This window comes from Cajanus cajan, chromosome 10, assembly GCF_000230855.2.
Source record: "Cajanus cajan strain Asha chromosome 10, NIPB_CcT2T_4, whole genome shotgun sequence".
Taxonomy (NCBI): domain Eukaryota; kingdom Viridiplantae; phylum Streptophyta; class Magnoliopsida; order Fabales; family Fabaceae; genus Cajanus; species Cajanus cajan.
The window spans coordinates 46,573,213-46,588,877 of NC_138526.1; the positions used below are offsets into that span (position 1 = coordinate 46,573,213).

The window sequence follows — 15,665 nt, forward strand, 5'->3', positions numbered from 1 at the left end:
GACTGGCCCAAACCTTCATGCTTAACCCATTCCTCTTGGCTCCTTTAGTGTGTCACCCCTTACATTCCTAGGCATGATTCCATCAGAACTTCACTATTCAACATAAAGATTTTAATTTATAGTACAAGAACATATATTTTATAGTTTAAGTTTTAGTTTGTGTTTTTATTTTATTAAAAAAACAAAGTCTTTAAATTTTTGGATTATCATATATTTACAGTTTATTACATATTAAAAAGAGTTAAAAATTTATTAGACATAAAAAAATAACATCCAAAATAGTAATATTGTATAATCAGATGTCAGATTTCGATTTAGGTATAAAAATGTGATACAATAAGAAAAAAATTATAATTTATTTATAAAAATAAAAAAAATAATACAATTTTTTCACAACATAATTATATATTTGAGAAATATTAGAATTACATTATCATCTAATACACTCTCTTGAACACATTTATTTTTATTAGTTAAAATTTATTAAAAATTACATGAATAAATATAGATTTACATAATATTTGTTGAACCACTCTAGTGTTTTCATAGTTTTTAATAAACTTTAACTAACAAAAATGTGTTAGAAAATATTTTCTTAACGGTCCTCTTTTTTATTTATTTATTTATATACATACATTATTTTGATTTTACTTTTCTCCAAACAGTGGGTAATGCCTATATATATATATATATATATATATATATATAATCAATACAAAGAACATTATTATCAATATATATGTATGTGTTATTTGAAAGATTTTTTTTTTAAATTTTATTTAGAACTTAAAAAAGAAGACCTTATTTTTTTTCATTTTTTTTACAACAATCTTCATTTTTATTCTCACTTCTCTACTAAAGAACATAAAAGAGAAAACTAATTAATTTATAAAATTTGAAATATTTTAAAAGAAGATAATTTTTAAAAAATGAAGATTGTTGTAAAAAAAATGAAGAAATAAGGTCTTCTTTTATAATAATGAAGATAATTTAAAAAAAAAAAAATAGTTAAAAGCTAAGAATAAAGATATCGATTATAATTGTCATATAGGATAATATTATATATTTTTATGATAATTACTTTAAAAATTATTTATAGATGAATTTCTAATGTTTTTATAATTATATTATTAGTATAAAATATCTATCAACTTTGTTGATAACTGATTTTCATTGAAAAATCTAACGAGACATCTTTAACAAAACCTCTCTTATTAATCATTTTTTTTTCTTTCACAAGTAAATTCAAAATCTTATTTAAAAAACCAAATTCAATATTATATAATCTACCGACCAGTTGATGAATAATTTTGTAATTTATTGATAATAATATAGTATTTTTTATATCCACTATATACAGTAATTGAATTATATTTTTTTAATCTTTATGCACTAAGGATATATATTTTAATGGAAAAGTAATCTATTATTTCGATGAAGGTATAAAGGAGAGTGAATAATTTTCTTACGGATTGATATCATATCCTTATTCAAGCTTTAGTATAGTGATAGTGTGACACAGTCCATTCCATTGGCAATATGAAATTGTTACTAATAGAAATTACTAATAAGGTATATTAATGGTGGGAATGTTGTGTTATTTCTTTGACATGTGTTAATATATATAACTCTAAACTCGTGTGTTCATCCTAGAATTTTGAGGTCCCATTGAGTGCAACGTAGTACTGGGTGATCCAGCCTTTGATAATGTCGACCTCTTTCTTCCGTTGTTCCACTAACCATACTGGATCAGTTTCTAATGCACGCAAAATATCTAGGCAATGAGATCCTGAAAATGTTAACTCAACCAGTCAAACTAGTTTTATTTTTGTTTTTTCCTTCAAAAACAAAATATAGTTCATTAATGAAAACAGTGATACGACAAAATCATATAAACAGGTGCGACTAAGTAGAAAGTCAATTATATTCTACATCCATAAAATCTATATAGGTTATATAACTAATTTTAACTTATGTTAAATGTTTTCAATACATGTAGATACATGAAAATTTAGTTTATTTTTTTTATTGTCTATTATTGTTTACGCACTATAAACTAGTTTAAAATTGTCTTGAACAACTTAATTTGGATATAAAGTGTATATATTTAGTGAGATTTTTCTTTGAGAGAATAAAAAGAATAGATACTAACTATTAAATCTCATCGTGAGTAATTAAAATTAAAATATACAAGTTATGTTGGGATTTTTTTAAGTGACATGACAGATTGGGTATGCCTAAAATAAAATGATCTAGAGATTTTATTGAATGATTTTAATTTAATTTAAATATACAATTTTTATTATTTATAATTTTTTAATTCTTTAAAACAGTGACACTTGTAAAATTGTCTTTTAAATAAGTTAATAACTTTGTGTTATTTAAGTTATTGTTCTTTGTGTAATTGAGTTTTTATTTGTTTTTAAAGATCATTTGTATTTTACTAAAAACAATTATGTTTAAACAAGTAAAATCACAATGAAAAATACGATTTTCCTTTCAAATATTTAGTGCGTATACATATCTAAAATTTAAACTTTTAGATAATGCTGGAATAACATTGCACTTGTTGACCTCCGCATTAAATGGTTTGTGTAATTGAGGATATCACGAAATAATTGATTTAACATTATTTTTCTTTTAATTGTTTTTCATTCTTCATTATAAGGTTATTCATTGGAAATTTTTTATACCACTATAATTGGTCTAGTAATGAAAAATTGAGATAATAATGTAACTAGTATGAATAAAATTCTAAATTCAAACATGATGCCATTTAATGATTAAAAAATGTATATTTTCTTTAATTTTCTAACATCACATTAATTATTTAGTTAAGTAAATTCGTAACTTAAAATCATTATTATCCATTTTTTTTTCATAGACATGATGAACATAATATCTCAGTTAATAATTAAATATTAATTTACCAACCGTAACTTTTACTAGTCAAATATTAATTTAACATAAATTGACAAACTTGAAATTAGCATTATCATTGATGTATAATTATGGAACTCATTTTTTCTTTCCATTTTTTACATAAGAGTTATTAATCACACAAAATTTATGCTGTGTGAGAGAGAGAACTAAAATATGTAAGCATAATATAATATAATTAGTATGAATAAAAACATAAGAATACAAGTACATCATACCATTAACTGTATGGACGGCAACAAGAGTGTCTGATATGTTCTTGAGAACCCTGAATGTAGAAGATTCATACAAAGTTGTGTTTAAAAATATTATCATCCAACAATTACCCAAAAGAAACAATTTGAGATCAATTTTGTATTTTACCCGCCACTACTGTAAGGGTCTCTTAGTCCATTAGAGAAAATGATGTTGCTACCAAACTTTTGAAGGACCAATTCTATATTCTGTCATGCATGCATCAGCCACAACACAATGAAGCATATATCATGGCGTCAATATCAATTAATGTTACTGTTGAAAACAACATTTAATATTCCTGATCTTAGTTATAATTAATATAGAAAGCCGTTTTGAGAATGAATAATATCGATGCTTGCAACAAGAAGCACTTACATGGCCTCCATAGTAAGTAGTGACCCAATGAGGACGAGGTGAGACACCATAAAGTTCCTTGCATTCCTTGGCAAAGCTCTCTAAGATAAAAGGGTTGGGTTGGAACATGCTGTTGTTTACTATACCGATAGGTATCACCATTTCACTACATGTCTGAATGTACGGAGTAGTTCATATTACTTCTTTATCAACTAGAATGAGTGTGTACGAATGTAATTGATAAAATGCCATTACCAAATTAAATAACTCAAGCATAATGAAAAGAAAATACATGAAACATGTTGCACTTGTAAATGCAAATAATACCTGCCATCTCCAACCCTCGGTTGTCTCGGATACAATAGGAGGGCCATTAACTTTGCATGTGTCGTTTCCCCTGTATGCTACCAAACCTGAATATATCTTACTTAGGATATCACTTCCAAAAGAAGAATTATCAATTCCACCACAAATCACAGTAACTGGATATCTTGGTGGTTGATCGTATTGAGCAGCACCAGCATACATCAACACCAGGTAGTCTTTCAACTCTGAAGACTTATTTAAGGGACTGCAGAAAGTGACAGAGTCAGTATGTGGAGTTTCAATCTTAACTCCAATACTTTTATAGTTTCCAAAAATATATCATTCTTTTTTACTATAAAACTAGTATACTTTGAATCATTAAAAGCAAGAGATTAAAACCATATTAATTTTTTATTAAATATACGAATAAAATACAAATATATGTTTAAAAAAGAATATAATAAGAAACATCATATATCTAAAATCATATGAATCTTTAATATTCCTTTTTAACACCTTTTTTTGTCGGGTGAAATTCATTTGAGCCTTACTTACAGTGTGTTTGTTTTCCCGTTTAATGCAGGTAAACATACGTTTCTACCGAGACTCATACTTCTCCATTTTATTGCTTTGAAATGCCCGCCGCTAATTATACAAACACGCACTAAATATGAAAGTTATGTTTCCAAGAATTTCAACCAATAAGATATACAAGTGTGCATTTGTTTTTTAGTTAGCACAATTTTTAAGACAACAGAAAGGAAAAGTTTATGTCTTGTTAGATTGGATTAAACGGATGTTTGAGCATTTCAAACGGGAAAACAAACACACCAAAAGTATGTTAAGAAAAGAGTTGCAAAGTGTTATGCATGTTTAAGCAATAGTGTTTGAACCGGCAAGTGTTGAATCTCTGGCTAAGAATTGAAAGACCATTTGGCTGAGAAGCTACTCTGTCAATTTCGGACCAGGATTTCGATATAGTTTGGTAGCATGTTTCACTAGCTTCCTGCATGTACCAATTCATCTCTAAGTCACCTTTTTGATGATGTATATTATGAAAATTAAAAAAATAAATGGAAGATTAATATCAAATTGTGGTAAATTACTTTAAAATCCCTTGAAACAACAGAGAAGTAACCATCTTCTGGAGTTATATTATCGAAGTAGAGGATTGGAGCTGATGAGGCCAGAGCACCGATGGCTAGGTGGGGATATTTGAGCCTAAACCATGAAGCAAGCACTGCATATATATAAAAAAATAATATCAACATAAGTAGGATTTAATTGAAAAATCTCAGAGCACTAAGTGGAACACTATGATAATATGAATGAGGAGTATTTGATTTGAGAGACTAACTTCCACCATATGATCCTCCAAACACAATCACCGGGGACTTTTGGGCATTTAATGTCTTCTTAACATGTATGATGACATCTGCATAATCTGCTATTGCTTGAGCTGAATTGAAATACCCAATAGTGCTTGCATTCTTCAATGCTTCTTCCCTTGATCCAAATGGTACTGATTTCCCATAGTAACGGTGCTGATGAGAAATTTAAAGCAAGTGTTACAATTTGTCCAACTCAATAAACCTTTGAATATTGGAAAAATAAAAGGATAATCTAATTCTAATTCGAGAACGCACATATCAAGGTGATAATCTAATTTCATTCTCTTATAATATTTAATAAATTTCTTTTATTATGCAAATTACCAAGGTGATAATGTAATTCTAATTTGAGAACGCACATTTCAGTGAGAGGGCATTAAAGTTGTATATGATAAATACCTCTATGTATACTAAGAGAGCATTAAAGGAAGCAGCGTTATCAGTGAGAAATCCTATGCCTTGAGGGGAATCATCTATTGGTGATTCTGCGCCCAAGTAGACAAATATTGGGGCACTAGAATTGGCACCACCCCAGTACTCGAAATTGATCAGATATCTTTGTTGAAACGTTTCGTAGCTTTCAGGCCTATAGTTGAAGTGATCAAGAACCTGTTTGTAATAAAATGTTGTGAGGTTCTGTGTGTCCAAAGTTGCAGCCAGGCTTCCAGGGTCGCGTAAGGTTGTTTCAAATTCAGCAATAGGACTCAACCTTGGAATTTTCAACGATAATGCAGTGAGATAGGTTGAGTAGTACACGAGAAAGATGAAAATAAGACATTTAAATGACATAGGGTGGTGTTCCATTGGAACAAAGGAGAATAATAATAGCTTTGAGTTATGTTCTTTAGTAGTTCATATATGAATCAAAGACGCCCTTATATAGATGTGAATGTGATCCTGAGTGCATGCGCTGTTTATTGTTGAGTTGTGTACATGCGGTGAGATTTCTTGATGTAATGCGCGACAAAAAATTCGGTTTCTTTCCAAGTATATAATGCAAGCACACGGTACACAAATCTCAATTTCGATGTTATAATTTAACGGATTAAATATATTTTTAATTCTTTAAATTTAAGATAAATTTATTTTTGATTTATTAATTCTAAAATTATTATTTTTAATTCTTATAATTTTAAAAAATATTATTTTAATCCCTCAAATCACCAATAACATATACGAAAGTGATAGATTGAGATAATATTACAATATTAGTTAGATTTAATGTAATATTTTTACTAACAATGATACTATTAAATAGATTTTATGTAATAATATTTGATAATTTTTTTACTAAAATTTGAGTATTAGGATTAGAGCTGTTTTTTTTTTTTTTTTTTTTAATTATAGAGACTAAAATGATTTATTTTAAATTTGAGAGACTAAAAATAAAATTATTTTAAATTTAAAAGATTAAAAATATATTTAAATTTAATTTAAATTGAAATAACCTCCAGGATTTTCATGCACACACTTAACGATACTTTTTAGTTTTTGAGACAAAAATTAAAAGTATTATTTGATTTTTTATTCATTAGAATCGATCTAAAATGTCACTCACATTAATTAAAGTTAATTATAAGAATTTAAGAAAAAGGTAGAATTGATAGTCTTATTAATGTCAAGAATGAAAAAAATATTAACTTAAGATAAATGTAATTTTTTTACACCAAGAGAATTATATTTTTTTATTAAAATAATATTTCAGTATTGGAATGACATTTTACAAAGTTCCTTATGGTAAAATGTGTAGGATATCCTTGTGTTGGATATAACCTGGTGAGAGTTCCATGTTAAGATCGAAGGTAGTCTAACAAACCACAGAAAATGTGAGGATAATTCAAAATAAGATGAGAGTGACTGAAAGTAGGCAAAAGTGTTACCATGATAAGAAGATAAATGACTTTAAGTTTAAAAAGAGATTATATGTATTCCTTAACGTAAATCCTTGGACTGATATTGACAAAGTACTAAAATCTCACAAACTTACTTTCTGATTCATTGGTCGCTATCAAATCTTTAAGAAGATTGTTGAATTAGCTTACCAAATAGCTTTACCTTTGTCTCTGTTTAATTTACATAGTGTCTTTCATGTATCTCAACTTTGTAAGTGCATTCATGACCCTCATATCCTTGAATCTGATAGCATTCAGTTGAAAGATAATCTTAGTTATGAAACAATTCCTATAAGGATTGATGATAAGAGAATGAAATAACTAAGAGAAAATGACATCCCTTAGTTAAGGTTATTTAGGGAGGGAACACGGAGGAAAGTGCTACTTGAGAGCTGGAAAGTCATATGCAGGAATCATATTCAAATTTGTTTTCTTTAGGTGATTTTAGAGACAAAATCTTAAAAAGAGGAAAAATTGTAACATTCTAACTTTTCTTGGAATAAATTAATAAAGAATATTTAATTTAATTAATTGGGATTATTTTCTATAACAAGGGTTATTGATAAAAAGAAATATTTTATAATGTAATTATTATAGATAATTATTTGAATTTCAAGAGAAGAGTAAATAATAATGAATTAATGAGTTTTAACAAGTTATGCGCATGTTAGTATTCCCTCTATAAAAGATTAGTAAGACTAGGTTGCCTCACATACACATTAACACGCGCTCCCACGATTTGAAGAGGAGAGAGAATCAAATGTAGTTGGGACAACCTAACGCATGCCTGACGCCAAACACTCTAGCACCCCACATGAATCTAGACAGAGATGAGTCACTCTCATCACGTTTGATACCATTCAACTTATACCTGGTGAGATTCCAACCCAAGACGAGACTCTCTCCTCATGTTTGGGGTCACCGATCCTATGCTCGACATGATTGAGACAGAGACCTCTCTTTTGAAGGCTCACTTGGCGCTATAAAGGCGTGCTCGATGCGATATCAAATTCTACACTTGTGCAAAACCCGATTTTACCCAATCTCCTGAAAATCAACAAATCCCACAACATGCAACACAATAAACAACATTTATACAACATATACAACATAATTTCATCATCAAAAACAACATGCAACAATTAGAAATCAAGAATCAACTCAATCTCTCCTACTTCTCTTCAAGCCACAAAACCCTCTCAACTTCATGTTTACCATCCAATCTTCTTATCAACTCAAAAATCAATTCATATTCAACATTTCAACCCCACAACATATTCAACAATTCAAAATCACAGCTTCCCTTACCTTCTTGGAGAAAGTCCGCAACGAAGAAGAAGAAAAGGAATGAGCAACTTTGCACGACTCTGTCATGAATCTTCTACTTCCACAAGCTCAAATTCCAATCCTGCTCTAAATTTAACTACAAGAAATAGCTCCCTTTCTTCTCTCTAGAGTTTTAGGAAACATGAATTATAAGCTTCCTTTTAAAAAATATTTCTTTTATACCTTTTTTGAGTCGACTCCACTTATCTTTGATCTAACCCTCCAAAGATCAACATGCCCTTAGCATCTCCAAATTCCAAAGTTCTTAACAACAACTATCAAATCAAATAACATAATTATGAAATGACAGTGTTACAATTTATCTATGATTGTTGCCAAATACATAAAATTCTTGGATGCATGACTAATATTCCTATTCTGTTTAGGATTGCTTCAAAAGCATAGTATTATTTTGCATAGTCAAATTCCACATTACTGCATTTTAATTTTTTAGCAACATTTTATTTTTTTTACATTTGTTAAAATGTTACTATATATTGAATAAATATGTTATTTTATAACATTTTTTATAACATTTTTTTTATTTCAATGTTATTTTTTTTAATTATTTTTAAAATTAAAATCTCATATCGAGTAAAAAAATATCACATAGGTTATTTTGCAACATTTTTTTGAAAAATGTTACTATACATAAGTAATATTTTTTTTATTTTCTAATTGTTTATAAAATTAAAGTCCCACATCAAGTAAAAAAAATATATTTCTCTCATCTCTAATTATTAACTATAATTAAAGTCTCACATCGAATAAATGAATGACTCATAAATAATATAAATAATCATATTGAACTTTGATATTTGATATATAATTAGTAGTGACTAATTAAAAATATTTTTAACCTTCTCTTAAAGAACTCCTAGGAGTTTAGGAGACATAAAAACATAATAATTAATCAAATATATAAATTAAAATTAATTATCATTTTATAAAATTAACAAAAATTTAATAACATCATTAAAATATTATAAAAATATCATTTTGATAACATTTAAAAAATATTATTTAATTATATAAAAATATTATTAAAAATCTTTAATAATATAGATTATATACAATATTTGACAATATATTACAAAAGCAAATTAATAATATTTATATATAATTAAGTAATATTTTTTAAATATTACTAAATTTTTTTTTTATTATATTGTCACAATTTTTGTCTTAAGCAAATAATGAGAATATATAATGGACAAAAACCAAAGACCGATGACTATCACCATCATAGTGCAATGCCCAATTTTGGAGTTCCACTTGATTCTATTTGCTACTACTTTTCTTAAGTCTCACGGGTTTATATGGTTGCTTTCTAGTTCCTAATCATATTCACATACGTACCTTTCCCATATCCTTCAGAGACACTGAAAAATATCGTAGTTCACAAGGAAGTGCTTCCAAATATCTCTTAAATCTGCTAGTTATGACTTACGATCGTCTTTGACTCTATTTTTTCTTTTTTAAAAAAAACAAAAGTTGAGGAATTTAAACATAATTATAATTAAAAACTCTTTAAAAATTAATTTTGAATAAAAAAAGATAAAATATATTGATAATTCCATAAATTTTTGGCTTAGGAATTATTAATTGGAATTTTAGAATTTGTATGAATTTGATTAGTTTTTTATTTTATTTTATTCCACTGTAATGTTTTTCATTGTTGAATGGTCTAACTTGAAAACAACTAGCAGATGATGAAAAAATCAGTGGCTGGTCCAGATTAATTCTCATGGATAAAAAAACGTACATATATAATGACAAAATTATTAAAAATTAAAATTAATAATAAATAAATAAATAATAGTTCAATGTTTTGGTCAAGTTTTTTTTTCATTGATTAAATGGAAAAAATAGATCGATGTTGATGCGATACAATTCATTATCTAAGATAATTCTTGAGTGTGTGATATTTTTTAATGTAAAATTTAAATAAGCCGATCCTTAGAAAATATTTGACTAAATTATTTTGTAATTATTTTAATTTAACTTTAGACTCTAAAGAAATTTAATAATGTTAATTACTATAGTTTAATAACCACTAAGATTAAGTTATAAATTTTTTAAAAATTTAATCAGTATATTTTAATAATTTATTAAGGAGAAAAAATCTGAAAGGGAAAATTATTCCACACAGTGTGGGGAAGAAGATTGCAAGGTTGTAATAAGTGTGCACATCATTTTTGGTACCATGCCTGTCATAATGAATGAATGTATTTTATGTTTCTGAAGCTTGAAAGCATGACCCGCCATATCAATTGTGAAAATTATAATTTTAGATTTTAAGAAAAGTCCACGCCCAGTCGTGTGATTTTAATAGAATCCAATAAATTAAATCTAACTTAAAAATAATTTAAAATTTAATTTGATAATTAATAATTAATTTATTAAATTTAATTAATTTACAAATTAAAAGAATTAAATTTAAATTTAATAAATAAATAAAAAAGAATTTGAATTACATAAATTATTTATCACATAAATATATAATAATTTTTTTTATTTAATTTTAAATTATTAAAATTTGACAAAATCTTCAAAACTTAGTTATAAGTTAATAATAATAAAAAAAAATACCTTAAGATTTCATGTTATAAATTAGATTTTTTATTATATTTTATGTAAGATGTAGTTTTTATTTATTTAGACTTTGTTTCTCCTTTTAATCATATCTTGTAACCTTTAAATATTAACAGAATAAGTAACATTTTATCTTTAAAAAAAATAATTAATTATTTAATCCAAAATATATTAATAAATTAAAATTTTGAAATGTATAACATTAAAAAAATTCGACTTGTGATTTGAATCAATTAGTTAAGTTCAATCTGGAAAAAAAAAAAAGTTTATGTTAAATACGAATCAAGTTTTAAACTAATAATATAAATATTATCATATTGAACTAAGTTAAGTTAGACTCAACTTAACCCATTTTCAATCTTAGAACCTTAGGTTATTTTTGTTTGTAATTATCATTTTTTAAATCCACGATATGTACATTCATAATAATTATTAAGTAGACAATACTATTTGATTTGAGGATCTCATCATGTTATTGGTTCCAACCCGACTAGGCATGGTAACGGGGAAGGGAGGGACAGAGGCGAGGGCGGAATTTACATTCCCCGTCCCCGATATCATCTGAGGGTAAAATCTGGGTACCCATCATTATCCTTGACGGGGTTCGGGTTTCCCTGCCCCCGCCCCTGCACCTACCTTTTTTTCTTTTTTCTTTTAAATAAATATAAAAAATTTAAAAAATAAATAAAAGAAAAGTAAAATAATACAAAGTTTTACATATAAATATTTCTCATTTTGGTTTATATATATATATATAAATAATTTTTTTAATTATATTAGTAAGTGGGGCGGGGACGGGGACAGGGGCGGGGTGGGTATTAACATCCCCGTCCCTGCCTCCACCCTCGATTTTATTAATTGGGAAAAACCTGAATCCAAACTCAAACCTGATAAACACGAGTTTTTCCCGTCCAAATCGGGACGAGTTCGGGCGGTACCCACGGGACGGGTTAGATTGTCATGCTTAAACCCAACCTATGTATCAGTTTTTAATAATAAATATGATATGGTTATTTTTTTTATTATTAATTTTTCAATATTATAATATGATTTTGATAATAAAAAAATCCATCATTCATAGTTCTATAGAAATTTTTTTTATGACAATGGGATTGAAAGAGAGAAAAAAGGATGGCATTTAGATGAATAAGAAACTACTCAATAATATTTTTTTACATACTTTTATTATTATCCATTTAAATTATAAAAGTGTGAAAAGGATTTATCAAAAATAAGATAAAAATTTCACAAAGAAAATAAAATTCGATAAATTTCACTCGATCAAAAAAGTGCATTCTAAAGATTATATTAAATGAAATATACCTAGCATTTTTCTAACGGATAAGTGATAATTGGAAGGAACCTACACCAGAAAGCTTAGGTTATCCTTAGTTCTATCACTTGTGCTCCATGAGAGGTACATGTTTGTTTTAGTTTATAACGAATAAATAGAGGAGAGTTACTTGTTGTAGACAATGTTTCTCTTATTTTTATTTTTATTTTAATTAATTATTCAAATAAATGACTTAATTTGTTGCAGCCTACCAATCACAACGAAAAATAATATATTAAATTTTTCAATCAAATATTTCGCTGAAAATATTTTTAAATTAATTAATTAATTTTCAAATTTTATAATTCACATTAAATCATTCCAAGATATAATGTTATTGTTTACATGAGGTGATTTATCACGTGCAAAACAACAAAAAGAAGGAAGGGGATATTATTTTTAAGTTTGATCTTAAACGCTCGGATTATTTCACTTCAGAAAAGTAATTATATCTCTCATTATGCATGGTATTGCGTTCACACATTTATCCTTGTTATGGAATGAAGCCAAAACAAAGCTTTGTACTGGTCAGCAGATTACGTGAAGGAGATTCACTATCATCATATATGTTTATGTTGTGCATGGAGCAGTTAGGTGCTACAATCTCTCATATAGTCTAGGATTGGAGTTGGGAACCGATTCAATTGTTCACTAATGGTCCAAAAACTTTCCATTTATCTTTTTGTGCATGATGTGCTTCTTTTCTCCAAAGCAAAATTATCATAGGCTCACTTGATTGCCAACATTCTTAATGATTTTTGTTGTGTTTCAGGTATGAGGGTTAATCTTGACAAGTCCCCAACTTATGCTTCAAAAGGTAAGGTGTGGTTGGGAGGCGTAAAGATTCTATTTGACGAATTACCCATATATACTTTACGAATAATTTGGGGGAATTATCTTGGTTTCAACATGTTTTAAGGGAGGATTACCAAGGATGACTTCACTAATATTGTTAATAGAGTGGCATCCAAATTGGCTAATTAGAAGAATAGACTCCTTAATAAGTGAGGTAGGATATTTTTAGCAAAATCTCTCTTCTTAATTACATTTTTTTTTTCTTTCACAATACTTGACCTAAAATCTTATTTAAAGAGATTAAATTTAATATTACATAATCTACTGACTAGTTGGTGGATAATTTCTAATTCATAGATAATAATATAGCATTCTTTATATCCATTATATTCGGTGATTGAATTACATTTTTTAATTTTTATGCACTAAGGATATATATTTTAATGGAAAAGTAATCTATTATTTCGATGAAGGTATAAAAGAGAGACTGAATAATTTTTTTACGGATTGATCATATCCTTATACATGCTTTAGTATAGTGATATAGTGACAGTCCATTCTATTGGCAACATGAAATTCTTACTAATAGATATTACTAATAAGGTATATTAATGGTGGGAATGTTGTGTTATTTCTTTGATATGTGTTAATATATTGTTTGGGTAAAATTTTAAGATACTCAAATTTTATAAAATCGAAGAAGAGTGAGGAAATGGAGAGGGATTCAGAAACGAAGTAATGTTCAAAATAGAGGGAGGTTCGATATAATGATTAAAGATCTTGAAGAAATCATTCGATAATGTATTAAGAAATCGAGAGGGTAGTTGCGAGAGGTTAACAACAGTTGAGAGTGGTTATCCACGTCACATAATGCAGAGCGGTTATATATCACACGTTGAACTAGTGCAAAATAACCGCTCTTCCCTATTTTCATAAATAAATGAGTTAGGCTCATTCGTGGAGGTTGGAAATTGAATACTTAAACACTCACACACACCCACTACTTACATTCATGGCTCTCGTGTACGAGATTACTGAATATGATTTTTTGGCCATCTTCTTTTCTTTCTTAGCTTAGTTTTAGACTAACTTAGTTTAGTATAGTTTAGTATCTTTGTTTCTTCTCAAAATCCAATGCCCTGTAATTCACGAACTATTTGAAGTAAAGGATATGATCATTGTACTTAATGTACACATTGTTCATTTGATTTACTTAAGTGTCTATATGAATGAATCTTGTTTCGTGGTAGTCATTGAAGAACATATGGAAATTTTTGCATGCTAAATCACATAAAATTAAACCTCGACTAGTTTAGCTTATTTATTTCAATATAGTCACTTATATAATTGAATCTGGGTGTCTTATGCATACAAAATTCATTCGATTTGGTTTGATCTTTATAGTTGTGAAATTTATTGGTGATCATAATCTTTAAATACATAAGAAACATCGTTTTCTATACATACCTAAATTGAAACATATAAACTATAAACTTAAGTGTGTATAAATATGCACACATATGCAGGACAATAGTTTTATGAATTGATTATCGATGCTTGTGATACATATCTTATAATATTGAGAAAGGTTGTTTTTAACAACCATATCAAAAAGTACTGGAATATAAATTGATGTTACAATAAAAGATAAGATTTGGTGGGATGATAGGATATGGTGAACTTGACTAGATAATAGAGGAATTAGCGACTTTTGGTAGTGGAGTGGTATGATCTAAAATTAGAGTGTTGGGTTGGATAGTGGGTTATGACACATAAGTGGGACCTGAAGGAGATAGAGTTATTTGTGTGGTGATAGTATTTGGGCTAGATATAAGTGGGGAAGGTTGTTGCACATAGGTGATAAGAGAGAAGGAAGTCAATTCGGTGGCTAGGGTAAATTTTTTTTTGACAAACTAAACATGATGAGAGGTGTAGACCTTTTGTGAGGGTGGATGAAAACAGAGATAGGCACTTTGTGTATTGCTATATCCAATGAAGACACATGGTTCAAATTTTGGTTGAAGTTTATTTGTTGCGTATGGTGCAAACCATGGAAAACACAAGCATCCAAAGACTCACAACTTTGAGTAGTTTGGGGGTGCTTGAAATAAAGTTTCAAAGGATGTTTTCATTTTGAGGATAGGGACGGGCATACGATTTATTAAATAGGCTGCAGTTTGTAATACATATGACCAAAAAGTGAGTGGTAGTGATGCATGATGAAGAAGGGTATAAGCATTTTCAACTAGGTGGCGATGTTTACGTTCAGACAGGTCATTATATTGGGGAGTGTATGGAGGAGTGGTTAAACGGGAAATGCCATGTTTTGTAGAAAAGATCTTACTTTGATAAATTCACTGCCATTGTCACTATATAAGGTTTTAATCTTTCAATCAAATTGATTTTTGACTAAGGACTTAAAAACATGGAAGATGATTGATACATCATATTTTAACTTAATGGGATATTTAGAAAAGTGATCAATAAAAATGTCAT

The 15,665-nt window shown here is 27.8% G+C and overlaps 1 protein-coding gene across 1 annotated transcript; it reads right to left on the bottom strand.

Annotated features, from left to right (window-relative positions):
* Positions 1–1,453: 1,453 nt before the first annotated feature.
* On the bottom strand, positions 1,454–6,172 carry LOC109811584 (uncharacterized). The gene is made up of 9 exons (XM_020375366.3): positions 5,628–6,172; positions 5,195–5,381; positions 4,944–5,077; positions 4,731–4,843; positions 3,859–4,102; positions 3,553–3,705; positions 3,304–3,383; positions 3,159–3,208; positions 1,454–1,789 (listed from the first exon to the last, which is right to left on the bottom strand). Exons 1-9 carry the CDS (start codon positions 6,030–6,032, stop codon positions 1,650–1,652), a joined length of 1,506 nt encoding a protein of 501 aa, XP_020230955.2. The 5' UTR covers positions 6,033–6,172; the 3' UTR covers positions 1,454–1,649.
* Positions 6,173–15,665: the final 9,493 nt, after the last annotated feature.

Bases quoted from the DNA above. Each gene is read 5' to 3' on its own strand.
- LOC109811584 (XM_020375366.3), bottom strand. From the start codon at position 6,032: ATGGAACACCACCCTATGTCATTTAAATGTCTTATTTTCATCTTTCTC. The intron at 4,844-4,943 runs GTAATTTACCAC...TGGTACATGCAG, and splicing joins TTGTTTCAAGGGATTTTAAA to GAAGCTAGTGAAACATGCTA. The intron at 3,384-3,552 runs GTAAGTGCTTCT...CATGCATGACAG, and splicing joins CTACTTACTATGGAGGCCAT to AATATAGAATTGGTCCTTCA.